This window comes from Lissotriton vulgaris, chromosome 2_1 (assembly GCF_964263255.1).
Source record: "Lissotriton vulgaris chromosome 2_1, aLisVul1.2, whole genome shotgun sequence".
In the NCBI taxonomy this organism is placed as follows: Eukaryota; Metazoa; Chordata; class Amphibia; order Caudata; family Salamandridae; genus Lissotriton; species Lissotriton vulgaris.
Genome location: NC_141687.1, coordinates 346,722,015 through 346,735,810, shown reverse-complemented (window position 1 = coordinate 346,735,810; position 13,796 = coordinate 346,722,015). Strand labels below are relative to the sequence as shown.

Here is a 13,796-nt window from a genome sequence, read left to right as displayed (position 1 = left end):
CTTCGTGGAGAACCTTGTTAAAAGACAGCAACAAACGTGCCTCTGTGAAAACAACGCACCCACATCCGTGCCCCAAAAAACTTTACAGCTCACAAGTGCACACAACTGTCTAACTATTTAATACCAACAGCATATCCCAGCACATTATAACCGAGCAGCGCACTCACCTACCCAACCAGTTCCACACCAAGTCCAAATGCCCCTGCCCAAGCTCTATACACATTAGGCCAATTGAAAACAGCAAACCCGTTTTAAAAATCCAGAGGACAAGTACATGGCCATTTTAAGCGCCAGTAACACTTTTATATGACTAATTGTTTAAAACAGCAGACACACCCGCCTACGTTCATTTAGGTCTGCAGCAGCCCAGCTTCATGTGCTTACTGGTCCATGCCAGTACCTCACCCATCTGGCTAAGCATTTACACAGGTTCACACGCACCACTGTTGAATCCAGTAGCGCACACACCCCAGATCCATTCGAAAGATCAGCAGCTTAATGAATAGGATCAAATGCATCATAACACAACCAGTGGGCACGAGTGTCTGCCCCAGCCTTTGAAAGGGGAGCTCTACCCACATCACATCCTCCGAGCATGCTACAATGCAGCAATCACCTTTGCGCACCCAAGGCCCTCTCCAGACCAGGCTCACCAGGAACAGCGCTAATACCATAATTTTTTTTAGACGTCTCCCTTCTCTTACACTTTATTTAGAGTGATTTTTTTCCCCATTTACTTTTTCATTTCCTTATATGATCCAGGAATAGAACTTATGCAACAAAACCCATTTAGGCCCTCAGGAACGCTAGGGAAAGACATTGAAAAGTGGAAAGACCCTTATTGTTGAAATTTGGTCTCTTTCTGCAGCAGAGTTGGGAGCCATGGAGCAGACAGCCGGGCGGCTGGTGGTCCAGTCCACCCCACCAACTCACCTTCTCGGAGTACATGGACGGCGAGCTGAGCGGGTTCAAGATGACCATGGTGGGCCCTGCGTATGTGTGGATCAGGTTCCCGCCATAGCGCTGACGCAAGCTGTGCAGCACGCTGGCCTCGTTGAGGTAAAGAAGGGATGCCAGGTCTTCCACCCGGTCGTACAGGGGTGGATTTGCCTGTGGAAAGTGGAAAAAAATATGGAATAGTTACACATATGACTGTGGACCAAGAGACTCCGCTGGTGGCCCATTGCACAGGCAACAAGCTCGGGTACCGGGGAATTCAGAGGTTTAAAGACAGAGGAGCTACAGGGTACCAAATTACGGACTAAAGAAGTTACACTTAAAAAAATCTCAAACTACAATTAAATAATTTTTATAGGGGCGGGACAGTTACCAAAAAAACCCTAGTCATGTAAAGAGAGCACAAGAAAGTCAGGTGGAAATCGTTGAAAGACTGAATGAGAGAGAAGCAAGAGAGCAAGACAAAAGAGGATAAGAGTCATAACAGGCGAGGCAATGTAAAGGAATGGGGGAAAGGTGACATTAGGAATATACAGTAAATACAAAGTAAGGACGTAAGGAAAGAGGAGTAGCCAAGTATTAGGTGCACTAAGAAAGGTGAGCTACCATAGAGACAGAAGGGAAAGAAGTGACTGGTAGAGAGACAAATAGTGAAGGGGGAGAAGGATTGGGAGAGAAAGAAACAGACAGATTAGTTAAGGGGAAATAGAGAAGTGAGAGAAAAGGGGAAGAACGTCAAGTGGGATAGAGAAGAGAGAGAAACAGACACCCAAAAAGAAATGGGGAGAAGGGTGAGTGGAAGAGAGGAACAAGAAACGGGGAAAAGGGATAGCAGGGGAGGTAAAATGAACTAGTGACGTGAGAAAAAGAAGAGTGAAAGGTAAAGAGAAGTAAATGTGGAAGAGTGATGGAGAAGAAGGGGCGAGGAAAAGAAGAGATGATTGGAATGGTGGAAAAGAGACACGAGAAATGGTCGGAAATACAGTAGCAAAGAGAGGAAAAAGAATGAAAGAGTAGTTGAGAGAGAAGCAGAGAGGGAGAACGGAAGAGTTAGAAATCAAGCAGGAGAGCAAAGGAAATAGAAAGAGTATCCAGTCAGCTTTAAGCAGCAGTATGTGAGGTCTGCAGAAGAACATCAATGAGTTTAAGGGTGCTAGGTATGTGGTCTCAGGTCATAGGGAAAAACTGCAGAAGCATATCATTACCATACACTACAGTTGGGATTGAGACCAGCGGGTATATGCCACAAAAGAGCATCGCCAGTCACTGAGGACTGACTGTACCCTGTGACAATTGGAAAAGGCCAGGTATGGGGATGCCAACTGTCAATCTGCAGCATCTAAGCAAGACTGCTAACCTTCTCCACGTCATCCTCGTCCACATCCAGGATTGTCCCATTCTGTTCCAGTCGCACACGGAGTTTCCCCTCCCCCACATCTGCCTTTAGCTGGTTTGCTGAAAAGTAAAAAGAAAATAAGACCCAGTCTCCTTAATTATTTGTTTTATGAGAAAATTGTACAAAATGTTTGATATCAAATCCGTATCATCTAGAGCACCATTTCTTAATTTCTAAGGTAAACTGAAAAGGGCATTACAGCCCTGGCTATACCTGCGGGAAAGGAGTGGTGGCTGTGTAATTTCCTTTAAGAAAACAAATGTTACAATGTTCTTCTGCTTTATTAAAGAAGGACAATGTCCATTACTATAGAAGTTATATACTAATGAGGGGTAAGGAAATCATCGCCCATGGAGGGCCACACTAAAGAAAGATGGAAATAAGTCACCAGTCTGTTTATCTTTTTTATTGACAACACAAACTACAATAATTGGTGCAGAGGTTATAATAAGAGATGCTTCCTTCACCTTGGAAATATACACAGCAAGAGAAGTGCCATGCCCATTGGGAAAGATTTCAAAAAAGAAAATACAATATTCTTACTGAAAAAAATATATAAAGGAAATGAGGAGCTACAGTTCATATTGGAGATGATTGTATGCCAAGAGTCACAACACTGTTCGCCTGAATAAAGATTTTAAAGTATGAGAGAAGACCACATCCTCACTGGTGAAGAATTCATAACAAGGAAGAATACATATCCCTACAGATGGAGATTAAGTAGAATAAAAGCAGACTATGCCTTTATTGGTGAACCTTTTTAGAATACACAAAAGACCTTATCCTTACTGGTAAACTTTGTAGAGCATAAAAGAAGACAACATCCTTTCGGGGACAGAGTTTGTATTAAAAGGTAAGAGCACATAGTCACTGCTGTGAAGTTTATAGTAAAAGAAGAGTCAATAGCATCACTGATGAAGATTTTGCAGTAGGTCAAGACAATACAATTGGTGAAGATTTTATAGTATATGGAATAAAGTACCCCTACCGTCCATTATAAAGATACTGTGCATTTTTTTTATTTTACAGAGTTTTATATACGCGAACTTGACCCTAATCGGGTATCAGAGTGCTTTAGATAGCACCAGTTGCATTACATGAGGTCACATTCATTTTTGCTAGGCACGAGGAGATTAAGTGATTTGACCAGAATCACCGGAAGTTCAGCGTCATTGCCAAGACTCAAACCCAGTTCCCCAGATTCGAGGTCGACCGCTCTGGTTACAAAATAATAGCAGGGTGTTCATTACGATGTAATGCGATAAATGACTATATCTTGATTTCCATTAGAGAATAGAATAATATATTTTGTCATTGAGATTTGAACTAAGAAACTGAACAATAAAGCTGTTTATTGTGAACTAAAACTAAATAAAGGGCCAAAAGCCTCACTCCTTGGGATCTGATAAAAGAGGGTGTGCATGTGGGCGATATCCCTCTCACAGTAGCTCCCCCCCCCCCCCGTCCTCCCAATGGCTTTGGGAAGCCCTGAGGCCCTGTCCGTGTTTCTGGCCATCCTGTGCTTTCGCTCCAGGGAGCCAACAAGCACGGAGTGTCTTTGTGTGTTGTCCGCTTACGATTTCTTGGATCACCCAAATGATACTCCCTTCTGCAGAGCGGATCCGCCCAGACCTGTACAAATAATAAAGAGGGTAGCATTTCATTTGTATTTTCAGAACCGTGTCAGTGCAAACAGATAACCGAACTACTTTCCTACATTTCTTAAGGCTGTTTTACAGCTCTGCTGCATAACAGCTTAGTTTGGGGTTTCAATAGAAGCCCAGAGTGCGGGAACCCGAGGCAAACAGTACCGTCTGCAGGGCTCTGCCCTCACTACACTTTGAAAACCAGGACTAATCCAGAAAGAAGGCAGGATCGGTTCAGACTCGGGAGCAGGGTTTCTCTGCTTCCCCGGAGCGTTCAGTGCAGTTTGGGTCTCTAAGGGAGCCAGGCCCGGCGTCAGGGCTTCAGAGGTTCATGGCTTTAAGTGGGAAGAAGTGCTGCTGTTCCCATATACGTTGCTCTGGACATCCCGGTGTTTGACTCCAGTAACCTGGCAATCGTTAAAGTGAAGTATAGATGCTCCGGGCCAATTTTTTTTTCCACCTCTGAGGTCAGGGTTCTCTAGTCCCATCTGCTGTCACAAGGTGTGACGTACACGTCCAAGCTTTTGTGGAATTCGCTGAAATGCAGATGGATGTCACCGTGTTTCCCTTCCGGGGTGTGACACTGCATCCTCTCAGCTTCTTCCACTTAATGCCCACTGGATTTGTTTCATATTCAGAGCTGTGATAAAATACAAGACAGTTTCTGTGGTTTTGCTGACTGCAGCGACAACCTATAATGCTGGGCTTTTGAATGATATATACATAGAAAAAAAGTTGCTTGTTTTGAAAAATTTCTGAAACTCCAGCCATTTAAATTTACTAGCACAGGAAGTTATCAGCGAATAGGATTGAAATACTCACTACAGTTCACCCAGAAATGTACTGACTTAACAAGGTAGACTACTTTTCAGGGTGGTGAATCGCAGTTCCCAGTCCTCAATAACCTAAAGGGGCCTATTACGATATCAGTCGAAGGCTTTCCGACCAAGATCGTTGGTTTCAATTCCGACCGGCTGATTACAATGCAGCCGGTCGGAATTGAAACCGGCCGGTCATTCTGGCTGGCTTCCGACAGGCTCCAGGAGCCCGTCGACCAGTAGCAGACCAGCCCATAATCCCATAGGAAGGTGTTTCTGCCTTTGGGATTGCAATGCTCAGTTTCCGACAGGCTTTCCATGCCGGGTTTTCTAACATGGAAACCTTGTCGGAAAGTGAGTTTGGGGGACCCTAGCTGGGCACCCTTCTCCTTACGGCCTCCGTTTGGGGGCCGGTTAATCCCTGCACGTCGTGGCAGGCTCCTTATGGGTGCCTGCCACTGGGCGAAGGGATTAACACAATCTACCATTTCTCTATCAAAGCTTGTGTTACGGCCAGTTTACGCCTATAAGACAAGCTCCCATAGAGAAATGGGAGAATGCAGTTGCGCCATGTGCGGTCATGTCGTAATAGCGGTGTCTGGACCGCCAACCAGAGGTTGGTCGGTCCCAAGACTGCGACGGTGTCGGGCGGACTTCCATCGTAATCGAGTCCATAGTGTCAGTATTAGAAATGGATTGCTGGTACATACCCTCAGAATAACTGGCATGCTCATAAGAACAAATATGGTTGCGTCCGGTACCATGACGCCTTCATGGCCATGGCACAGTATAAAAAAGTATATGTATGAACAGAAATGTAAACTACTGTGCCGAGGTAACAGCAGACTACCAACTGGGTTCTCTAAAACAGTTTTCCCTGGCCAAAGCTGCATAGAAATTGGGAGTAGCTTGGCTCAAACTGGTCATGGTAGCTACTATTAGCAGTAAAACTGACAGGAAGAAAGGAAAGGGAAGGAATCCTTTCAGGACGAGAACCCTCACGCACCATATGGTGACATGCTTCATCATCGGGTTCCCTCCTCACACCTGGACTTCAAGGGCCACGGTGTAGGCTCCAACGCCCCAAAGGGAGAGCAGCTGAGGTGGTTTTCTCAAAGATGAGCAGCGAGATGAGGTGAATGAGGGACAAGAGTGCAGAGAGATTGAGATCATGGTGATGAGTAAGGACTATCTCCAGTGATCCACTTTAACTTTATTGGGTGGCTCCAGGGATAGAGTTTAAAAGAGAGGACTAGGGATTAATCTCTCTCACCGGGAAGTCCGTTTAGAGGTTACACCAACAACTGAGCTGGGCACTACGAGAAGTACCCAGAGGTTGGAGGGCAGACTATAGACCCTAATACTAGAGAGACGGTCCCCACAGCATAATACGGGCCGTCAGTCACCTGGCCGCTCTGATTCTACGGTGGTCAGTATATTTTCATCATTTCACTAACACGATTATTTGCAGAATGAGTATCTAACTTTGAGGTCCTGACGAATGCCCCAGGATCCCTATATGGGACCTACTAAGGGCAGAAACATACTGAGCCCTGTGAGGGATATATTTAATTAATCCGAACACCGCAGACTGACCTCTAGAGACACCAGCCTACCACACTACACTACATTTCAGGGGCACGCTGCATCATGGGGAGAATAATTCACTATACCGAACTGCATTCTAATGACACGAAACCAACATAATGCACTGCATCACAGAGACACCACCTCGCCATGCTTCAACGAAGAGTGAAAATCCCACCACACTCTACAAGATCCTAGGGGTAACAATTCACTACAATGCATTCTAACTATACCAACCCATCGAAGCATCTTACACAAACTCAAAGGATAAAAATGTACTGGACTTCACTGCACCCTGTAGACAATAGCAACAACAATGCTCCCCGGAGATGCGGTCATGCCACGTTGCACTGCATCCTTGGACCACCAACCCCTAAGGACATTAACTTGCCAGACACCTCTATATCCAACAGAAATTAATCTATCTCGTTGCACTTCTAACCAGCCCCAATGAACTGTATCCTAGGAAATCATTCCCACTACACTGAACCCTACGGGCACTAAACCATCATAATGCACTGCATCTAATGGGCACTAGTCTGCCATACCATACTGCATCTGAGTGACACTTTCTCACCAGATTGCACCGCATGTATGGAAACTAACCCATCGCAGTATACTACATGGTAAGGACCAGCCAACCACATACACCCTAAGATCACTAAACTGCCCCACTGTAGTGTGTCTTAGGGACAATAACTGACCACGCTGCATTGCACTCTTGGGACACTTACCTACCACAATGTATTGTATCCTAGGGGATCAGTCCAGAGCACTGCTTACCAGGGGTGTTACAACACCATGCTTCACTCTACGCACACCAGCCCAGCGCACTGCACCTTGGGAACACCATCCCACCAATTGCATTGCATCTGAGACTATTACCCAGCTCCAAGCACCGCACCAAAGAAGCACTACTTTACTGCTCTGCACTGCACCCCAGCCGCACTACCAAACCCACACACAGCATCATAAAGCTACAAATGCATCACTGGGCATTGTATCCCAGGGACACAACCAACCACAGTATACGACTTCCTGAGAACACTATTCCACCACATTGCAGTGCATCCAAAGGATAGTAACCACCACATTATATGTACACAAACACAGCACATTGTAATGCATCCTACAAACACTCACTCAACACTGCACTGAACTGTAATGACACTGACCCACTACACTCTAACACGTCTTTAGTGCTCCTCCTCCAACACAGCGCCTCAGGAATACGAAAGCTTCGCATCCTAGGGACATTTTCTCACTTCCCTTCAGTGCGTTGCATTGATTCCTAGGGCCACTAAAGCAGCACATCGCACTGCTCCCTAGAGACATTAATCCATCCTACTGCACTGTACCCAAGGGACACTAACCTACCAGCCAACCACAGTCAACTGCATTGAAGGCACACAGAGAAATACATTGCAGGGACAACTGCGGTGGCTTTCATGCCCAAATCAGATGATCGAAATGTAATGAATACATCTAAAATATAAAAAAATAAACTATCTTTAAAAGATGGCCTCTTATATCCACAGCCGTGATAACAAAAACAATCTGGTGGCAGATAAAGAATCCATGTACCACACAGTCCGCTCGCTCCTGTGTAATCACACACAGACTCTGCACTGTGGTACTGTGGTATACAGCTTTTGCCTTGCTAACTTTTTTTGTGTTTTTTTTGTAATTTATCTCTTTTGTTCCACAGTATCTCAATGTATGTGAACAGTAGCTAGGGATATGGAATTAAACTGTGAAAGGGGCGGGGTGAAGGGGGTCTGAAGCTCTTGCCTTCAGAAAATATCAACATAATGGGGTACCGTATTAACCCGTTCCCAGCGTCGAACGTTCAGCGCCCAGTGCTGAACGTTCGGAGAACGAATGCTGACCGGACGGACAACGGTCGTGCGCAGCACTGGGGAGGTAGCGCTCGTGACGACCGTTGGCCGACGGCAGCAATTAAAGGGTTAAAAATGAAAAGGTTTTGTCCCAGCCAGTTTGATGAACTTTCCACACCACACCTACTCCAAGATGTCTCCTGTGTTGACATTTAAATATTTACAAAGATGCATGACAGTTTTTGAACGAATTAATATATCTCCTTCCTGCAAACGCGTTTGAGCAGGGGCGGCTACTCCGTTATGGCGGAGGAGCAGCGCCTCACCGAAAAATAAAATGACAATAAAACCATTTTGATATAATTTTATCTTTCTTTCCTAAACCTACCATTGCCAGCAGAGATTAGGGAGGGGTGGGGCCATTGTGACGGAGCGTCACAGTAGGGAGGAGTGGTGGGTACTTAAAAGTGTGCATGTCAGTTTGCCAAACAGACATGCGCACTTTAGTTTCTCCAACCCAGCTGGGCTGGAGAAAAGCCCCAGGCTCCCTGGGCCTGAGTGAGCGTCAAGTCAGCCGCTCAGGCCAATCACAGCACTGCTTTCATGCTGGTAAAGATATTACCAGCATGAGGACAGCGTTGTGATTGCCCCCTGGGAGCCTGAACAGCGTCTCCAGCGTTGGGGGAGGAGCACCAAGGCGATGACAGCAGGTGAAGGTAGGTTGTGTCATTTATTTTTTCCTCCATGCCCCCGTTAGTGCTGCCCTTCCATTTCCAGATTAGAGCAGCTGCCACTGCGTTTCGTTTGAGCTCTTTCTCATGGGGCGCTGCATTTAATAGAGGATCCAGATACCATAAGAAATAACGCACCCAAAGGATTTAAGGCAAACATCTACGACAGGAATAACTTACATTATACTAAATTAGAAGACCGAATTACCTCGGACATGCTTCCCTGCATTGTTGCAAAAGTAAACAGATGTCAACATAATTAAAATGTATGTCATTGCTTTCTCCCTGTATTGACTGCCAGAAATAATATTAATGCATCCATGAAACAAAGACATTCATGCTTCACTTGCAGAAAAGCCAGATCCATTCTCTTTGTTATAGCTTGCTTCTTTCAAGCATAACAGAAATTAATAATATTTCCTTGTCCGACAAAAAGTGACAATGTTCTGCACTCACAACATTAATAAACGTTAATGTCCTCCACTGAGGGTCTTAAGAATTATTAATTGCCCACCCGGATTTATGGACTTGAGTCGCAGGAGCATATTGAGGGGAAAGGAAATGAACAGGCATCAACACCGGATGGCACGGAGGGAGTATAGTCTATAAGCACCCATCTTATGACGTGACACCCCCTCACGGGTACACATATATCTGCTTCCTTCCTCTACTCCACACTCCACTGAATTTAGAACACAATCAAAGAAACATCAGTAGGTGTCTGTATTGTAAGCCTCCGGCCTGGCGGAAGTGACCTCGGCATTCCATGGAGGAGGCAATGCCTCAGTGCAAAGCGTCACTCCCTACAACTGCTGCGTCTGACATCTTTTTCTGTAGTTGTGGTTGTGAATGTGAAAGTGCTATCACGGAAGGAGCCCAATGCTCAGCACTTTACACGAACAGGTGACACAGGATAAGAGTAACACAGAAATACCTTCGACAGGGGTGAGATAAAGGCACTGCTTACCCAGAGAGAAGCCCTCCTTGTGAATCAGCCACACCTTCTCCGTCTCGTACCAGGCCTGCTCCTGCGCGATGTGCTCCTCCGTCTTGGCCTGCGAGGGAGTAAGGAGGGGAATGGTTAAAAGGGGGCAGTAAGAGTGGGGAAGCCACAAGGTGCCAGTGAGTAGCACACCATCACGAGCCTCTGAAGTGGAGTCAGATGCAGCATGGTGTGAGCCCTCGTGCATGTCACCTACCGACACACGGCATGACCTGAGGAAAATCAACTTTAATCTTGAGGTGAACTGTGACTTGGGTACATTCACTGCTTCTCTACAGGTTCTAGGGCACAGCAATGACAATGAGATGGAGTATGCTTTCTAGGTTCTTTCTTCATAACTAACCAAGGCATCTCGAGTGCCAGGGCCCCTTTAAGAGGAAAATTGGATACACTACTAGGACAAGGGCCCCTACACCCGTAGAAGCGTTCACTTCCCAGCACACACCTGACATAGCATGTTACCTGTAGTAGGCCTGAGCTGAGCCCTTCCACCCCCGTGCTGTGCCAGAGCCAGGCAAGGGCACCTTACCTTGAATAATATTGGGGGTTAGGGGATGGTAAGTGTATGGAGGGTGCTAGCAATGTGAGGAGGCAATGGAATATACACAAGTACAGATTGCAACTAGGGTCTGAGGCTGTTTCAGGAACTTTCTGAAAAGCACTAGATTCTACATTCCTTTTATTTATGGTTAATAGGTCAATTGGTGTTCATATTTACTGTTTTTTCCATTGCTATTTATCACTTTTGTCAGCTCTTCCTTGTGAATGTGTCCTTCTTGAACCTTCCACTTTCTGGGATTCAATCTGAGCAGTAGGTGTGCTCGTGGGGGCCAATCCGCAGGGTGTATTGTGAAATGGCAATAGCCCACATATTCCAGTCCCACTTCATGCCACTCTTCTGCTGGGCACCCTGGCACACAGCATGCCTTTCCCTTTGCCCTCTCATCAGGACTAGCGGTGTAGGATGAAGGAGCCACAGGGGCTGCGGCACAAGTACTCAACACTGAATAGTTGTACTGAGCCCAGCAGCACATCCCGAGGGTGAGTAGGGAGCGAGAACTGGACAACTACATGCTTGGTACCACTGGGGGTGGCCCTGTGAGGCCTTCTCCAGCCCACAGCCATCCCAAACCGCTGTAGGTGCCCAGCAACTGTAGCGCCTTCAATGTATACATGCAGCGCTCTGCACTGCAGGAGCTTGTGAAAGACAAATCTGTGAAGCCTATAGCGCCAAGTTCTAAGCAGGCCAGGGGGTGTGAGCAGTCTGTCCTACGCAATCCTGTCCCGCCTGCTTTAAAAGGAATCAGATGGCCCTTTGCAAGGTACATGGGCAGTGTATGGATTTTCAATTACATGGTTTACTTCGTGACGCTTTGAAATAAATCCTTCATAACTAAGTGTTAACGGGCTTCGGACTTTGGTTCTTAGGAAGTAACGCTCCTTCTGGTCCAATTATCGCGAGAGAAGCCAGGAGCGCGAGCGTGAAGGAGTCATTCCGGTCTGACAGAACCTCGGCAGCGCAGGAATCGATCTGTGGATATTCCCGCCCCGGGGACTCAGAGAGGGGGGGTAAACAGGACACGACCACTCTTCGGGGCCCACTGGGACCTAGACCGCTTGCTAGAAGCGTCAGCGGGCCCATAGGATTAGATCCCACCTTGTGAAGGAGGCCCTGAGCGCCGAGCGAGCTGCAAATGACGTGTATTCAACTTAAACACGATGAAAACGTTTACAATGTTTCAACATACCTAGTATACATACCATTTGAGGGTCATCGCATTAATAACGTGTATTGTGAATAAATCAAGTTAATCGTGTTTTTTAGTGTTTAGGAGTCTGACATTACAAACAAGTCGACAGAGAGTACTCTGTTTACATGCTACTGCCCTGATAAAGGTGTTAGAGACAATGCCCTCCAAACAACACAACACACCATTGAAGTCACATCACACACTAGGACAGAGGGAGTCATGCACAACACCAGAAAAAACCCCAACAGGCTAAGGGGGCACAGCATGCCAGGCCCTCCAAGGGGGACCCCACACATGAACACACTGAGGACCACTGCAGCCAACCTGAGGCGGAGATGGAGTGGTGTCGACGGTGGCGACCAAAGCGTCCTCCAGTTGGCCCTGAGCGATGGCAGCGAGGAAGGAGAGATGGAAGCAAAGCTTGGGTTAAACAACTTGTTTCATCACTGTAGGTCCACAAGGCACATTAGAGGGAAGCAGTTACTTCATCCACAGTGTGGGGTACTGAAGCCCACCTTCAATAAGTCTAAGTACACGGCTTCTACAGCTTACACCCCCCTTCCATTCATCCGACTGCACCGAGCCATGAGGTACAGGCTGCCTCATGCACTATATGAGAGAGTCCAGGCTTTTATATCCTTTGAGCCCTCATGGTCTCCTACACTGCTGGGTCCTCTGACTGGCCAGGGTTGAGGATACTGCCCTCATAGCGGCTAGCGCTCTAGGAGCTATTTTCACTCACGGTTACAGGCAACGCTAGGTTTATAGAAGTGCAATCTAGAATTATGTTTCGATCTGTATTCATGGTGGTGGTTGCTACTTTGATATGTGTCAGGCGTGCTACTCATGAACTCCTAACTTGTATCTAAATACAAATCCTATGTTTACAACTATGAAATCTTGCGTCAGGAGTCAGGGGGAATCTCAGACTACGTACGCTCACATAATCAACTCTACATTGCGAGGTGTGCACATGTCGGATCACTGATAAACATTGCTTAAAATAACACTACCATCCAGGGTCTTATGCTTAAATTGCCACAGATCATGCTATACATAAACACATCAATAAATGAGCCGCGCCCTGCCACAAACTCTGGCTCCAGCAGGCATCTCCCCTGAAGGATACGGTGTCAGGGAAGCCAGGGCTGGAGTGAGCATCACCTCCCAGGGCAGCCTCAAGCAGTAATGTCGCCCTGAGCAGCTAAGGGTACAGTCTGGCCTATCCTTCCCGTGTGCATTGGGGCTGCTGTTTCCAGAAGGGTAACAGGTGAAGGTGATTGTCCTTAAAGGAACACAACACAACGTGGGTAAACAGAGGGCATAAGGGACAAATGTAGGATCCGAATAGCTGTAGTTAAGATATCAGGTGCTACAGGCATGACATGGATGGACAGAAGAAGCCAGAAGAAAGAACATCTGCAGGTCACAGATCAAACACAAGATGGCTACAGACCACACTAAATGGACTACAGACACGAGATGGGTACAGATCAGAATGAAGGGACTACTGACCAACGATGAGAGGGCAACAGATCAGAAATGAAGGGACTACAGACCAGACACGAGAGGTCTTCACACTAGACAGAAGGGGATAAAGACACAAGAGGCTACTCACATGAGAAGAGCTGCAATAATAGACACTAGAGGCTGCAGCTCAGACAGAAGGAGCTACATACTAGACCAAAGGGACTTGAGATCATAAATCAGTGACTACAGGCCTGATATGAGGGGCTATATATTAAACCGGTGGGGCAACAGAACAGACCGGGTGGTAATTGACTGCACATGGGGTTACTAGCATGTAACGCAGGGTACTGGACAGGCCATAAGAAGGCCAGGGATTGGTCATTATTGAGGCTACAGAGAGGACACGAGGAAAACACACATGGAACTGGAAGGGCCACAGACTGGACATAAGGGGTCACAGAACGGATTCTCAAAAGGGGCTACAAAGGGCGGGGCACAAACAGGACATTAGGGGCCAAAGGTAGTTCACGAGGGGGGGCACAAAATACATTTTTAGCGTGAGGGGTTGCAGGACATGACGGTGCCACAGACATCATCCC

The 13,796-nt window shown here is 46.7% G+C and overlaps 1 protein-coding gene across 22 annotated transcripts in view; it reads right to left on the bottom strand.

The window, feature by feature from the left end:
- Positions 1–13,796, bottom strand: part of MYO18A (myosin XVIIIA) — a 778,205-nt gene that overhangs the window by 451,602 nt on the left and 312,807 nt on the right. For 13 of the 22 annotated variants that reach the window (XM_086955115.1, XM_086955114.1, XM_086955128.1 and 10 more), the window contains 4 exons: positions 12,052–12,108; positions 9,941–10,028; positions 2,315–2,412; positions 934–1,110 (listed from right to left, as the gene is read on the bottom strand). In XM_086955115.1, the coding sequence (XP_086811241.1) occupies positions 934–1,110; positions 2,315–2,412; positions 9,941–10,028; positions 12,052–12,108 (420 nt within the window). The remainder of the gene's footprint in view (positions 1–933; positions 1,111–2,314; positions 2,413–9,940; positions 10,029–12,051; positions 12,109–13,796) is intronic. The other 9 variants (XM_086955123.1, XM_086955121.1, XM_086955130.1 and 6 more) reach the window with 1 other exon arrangement.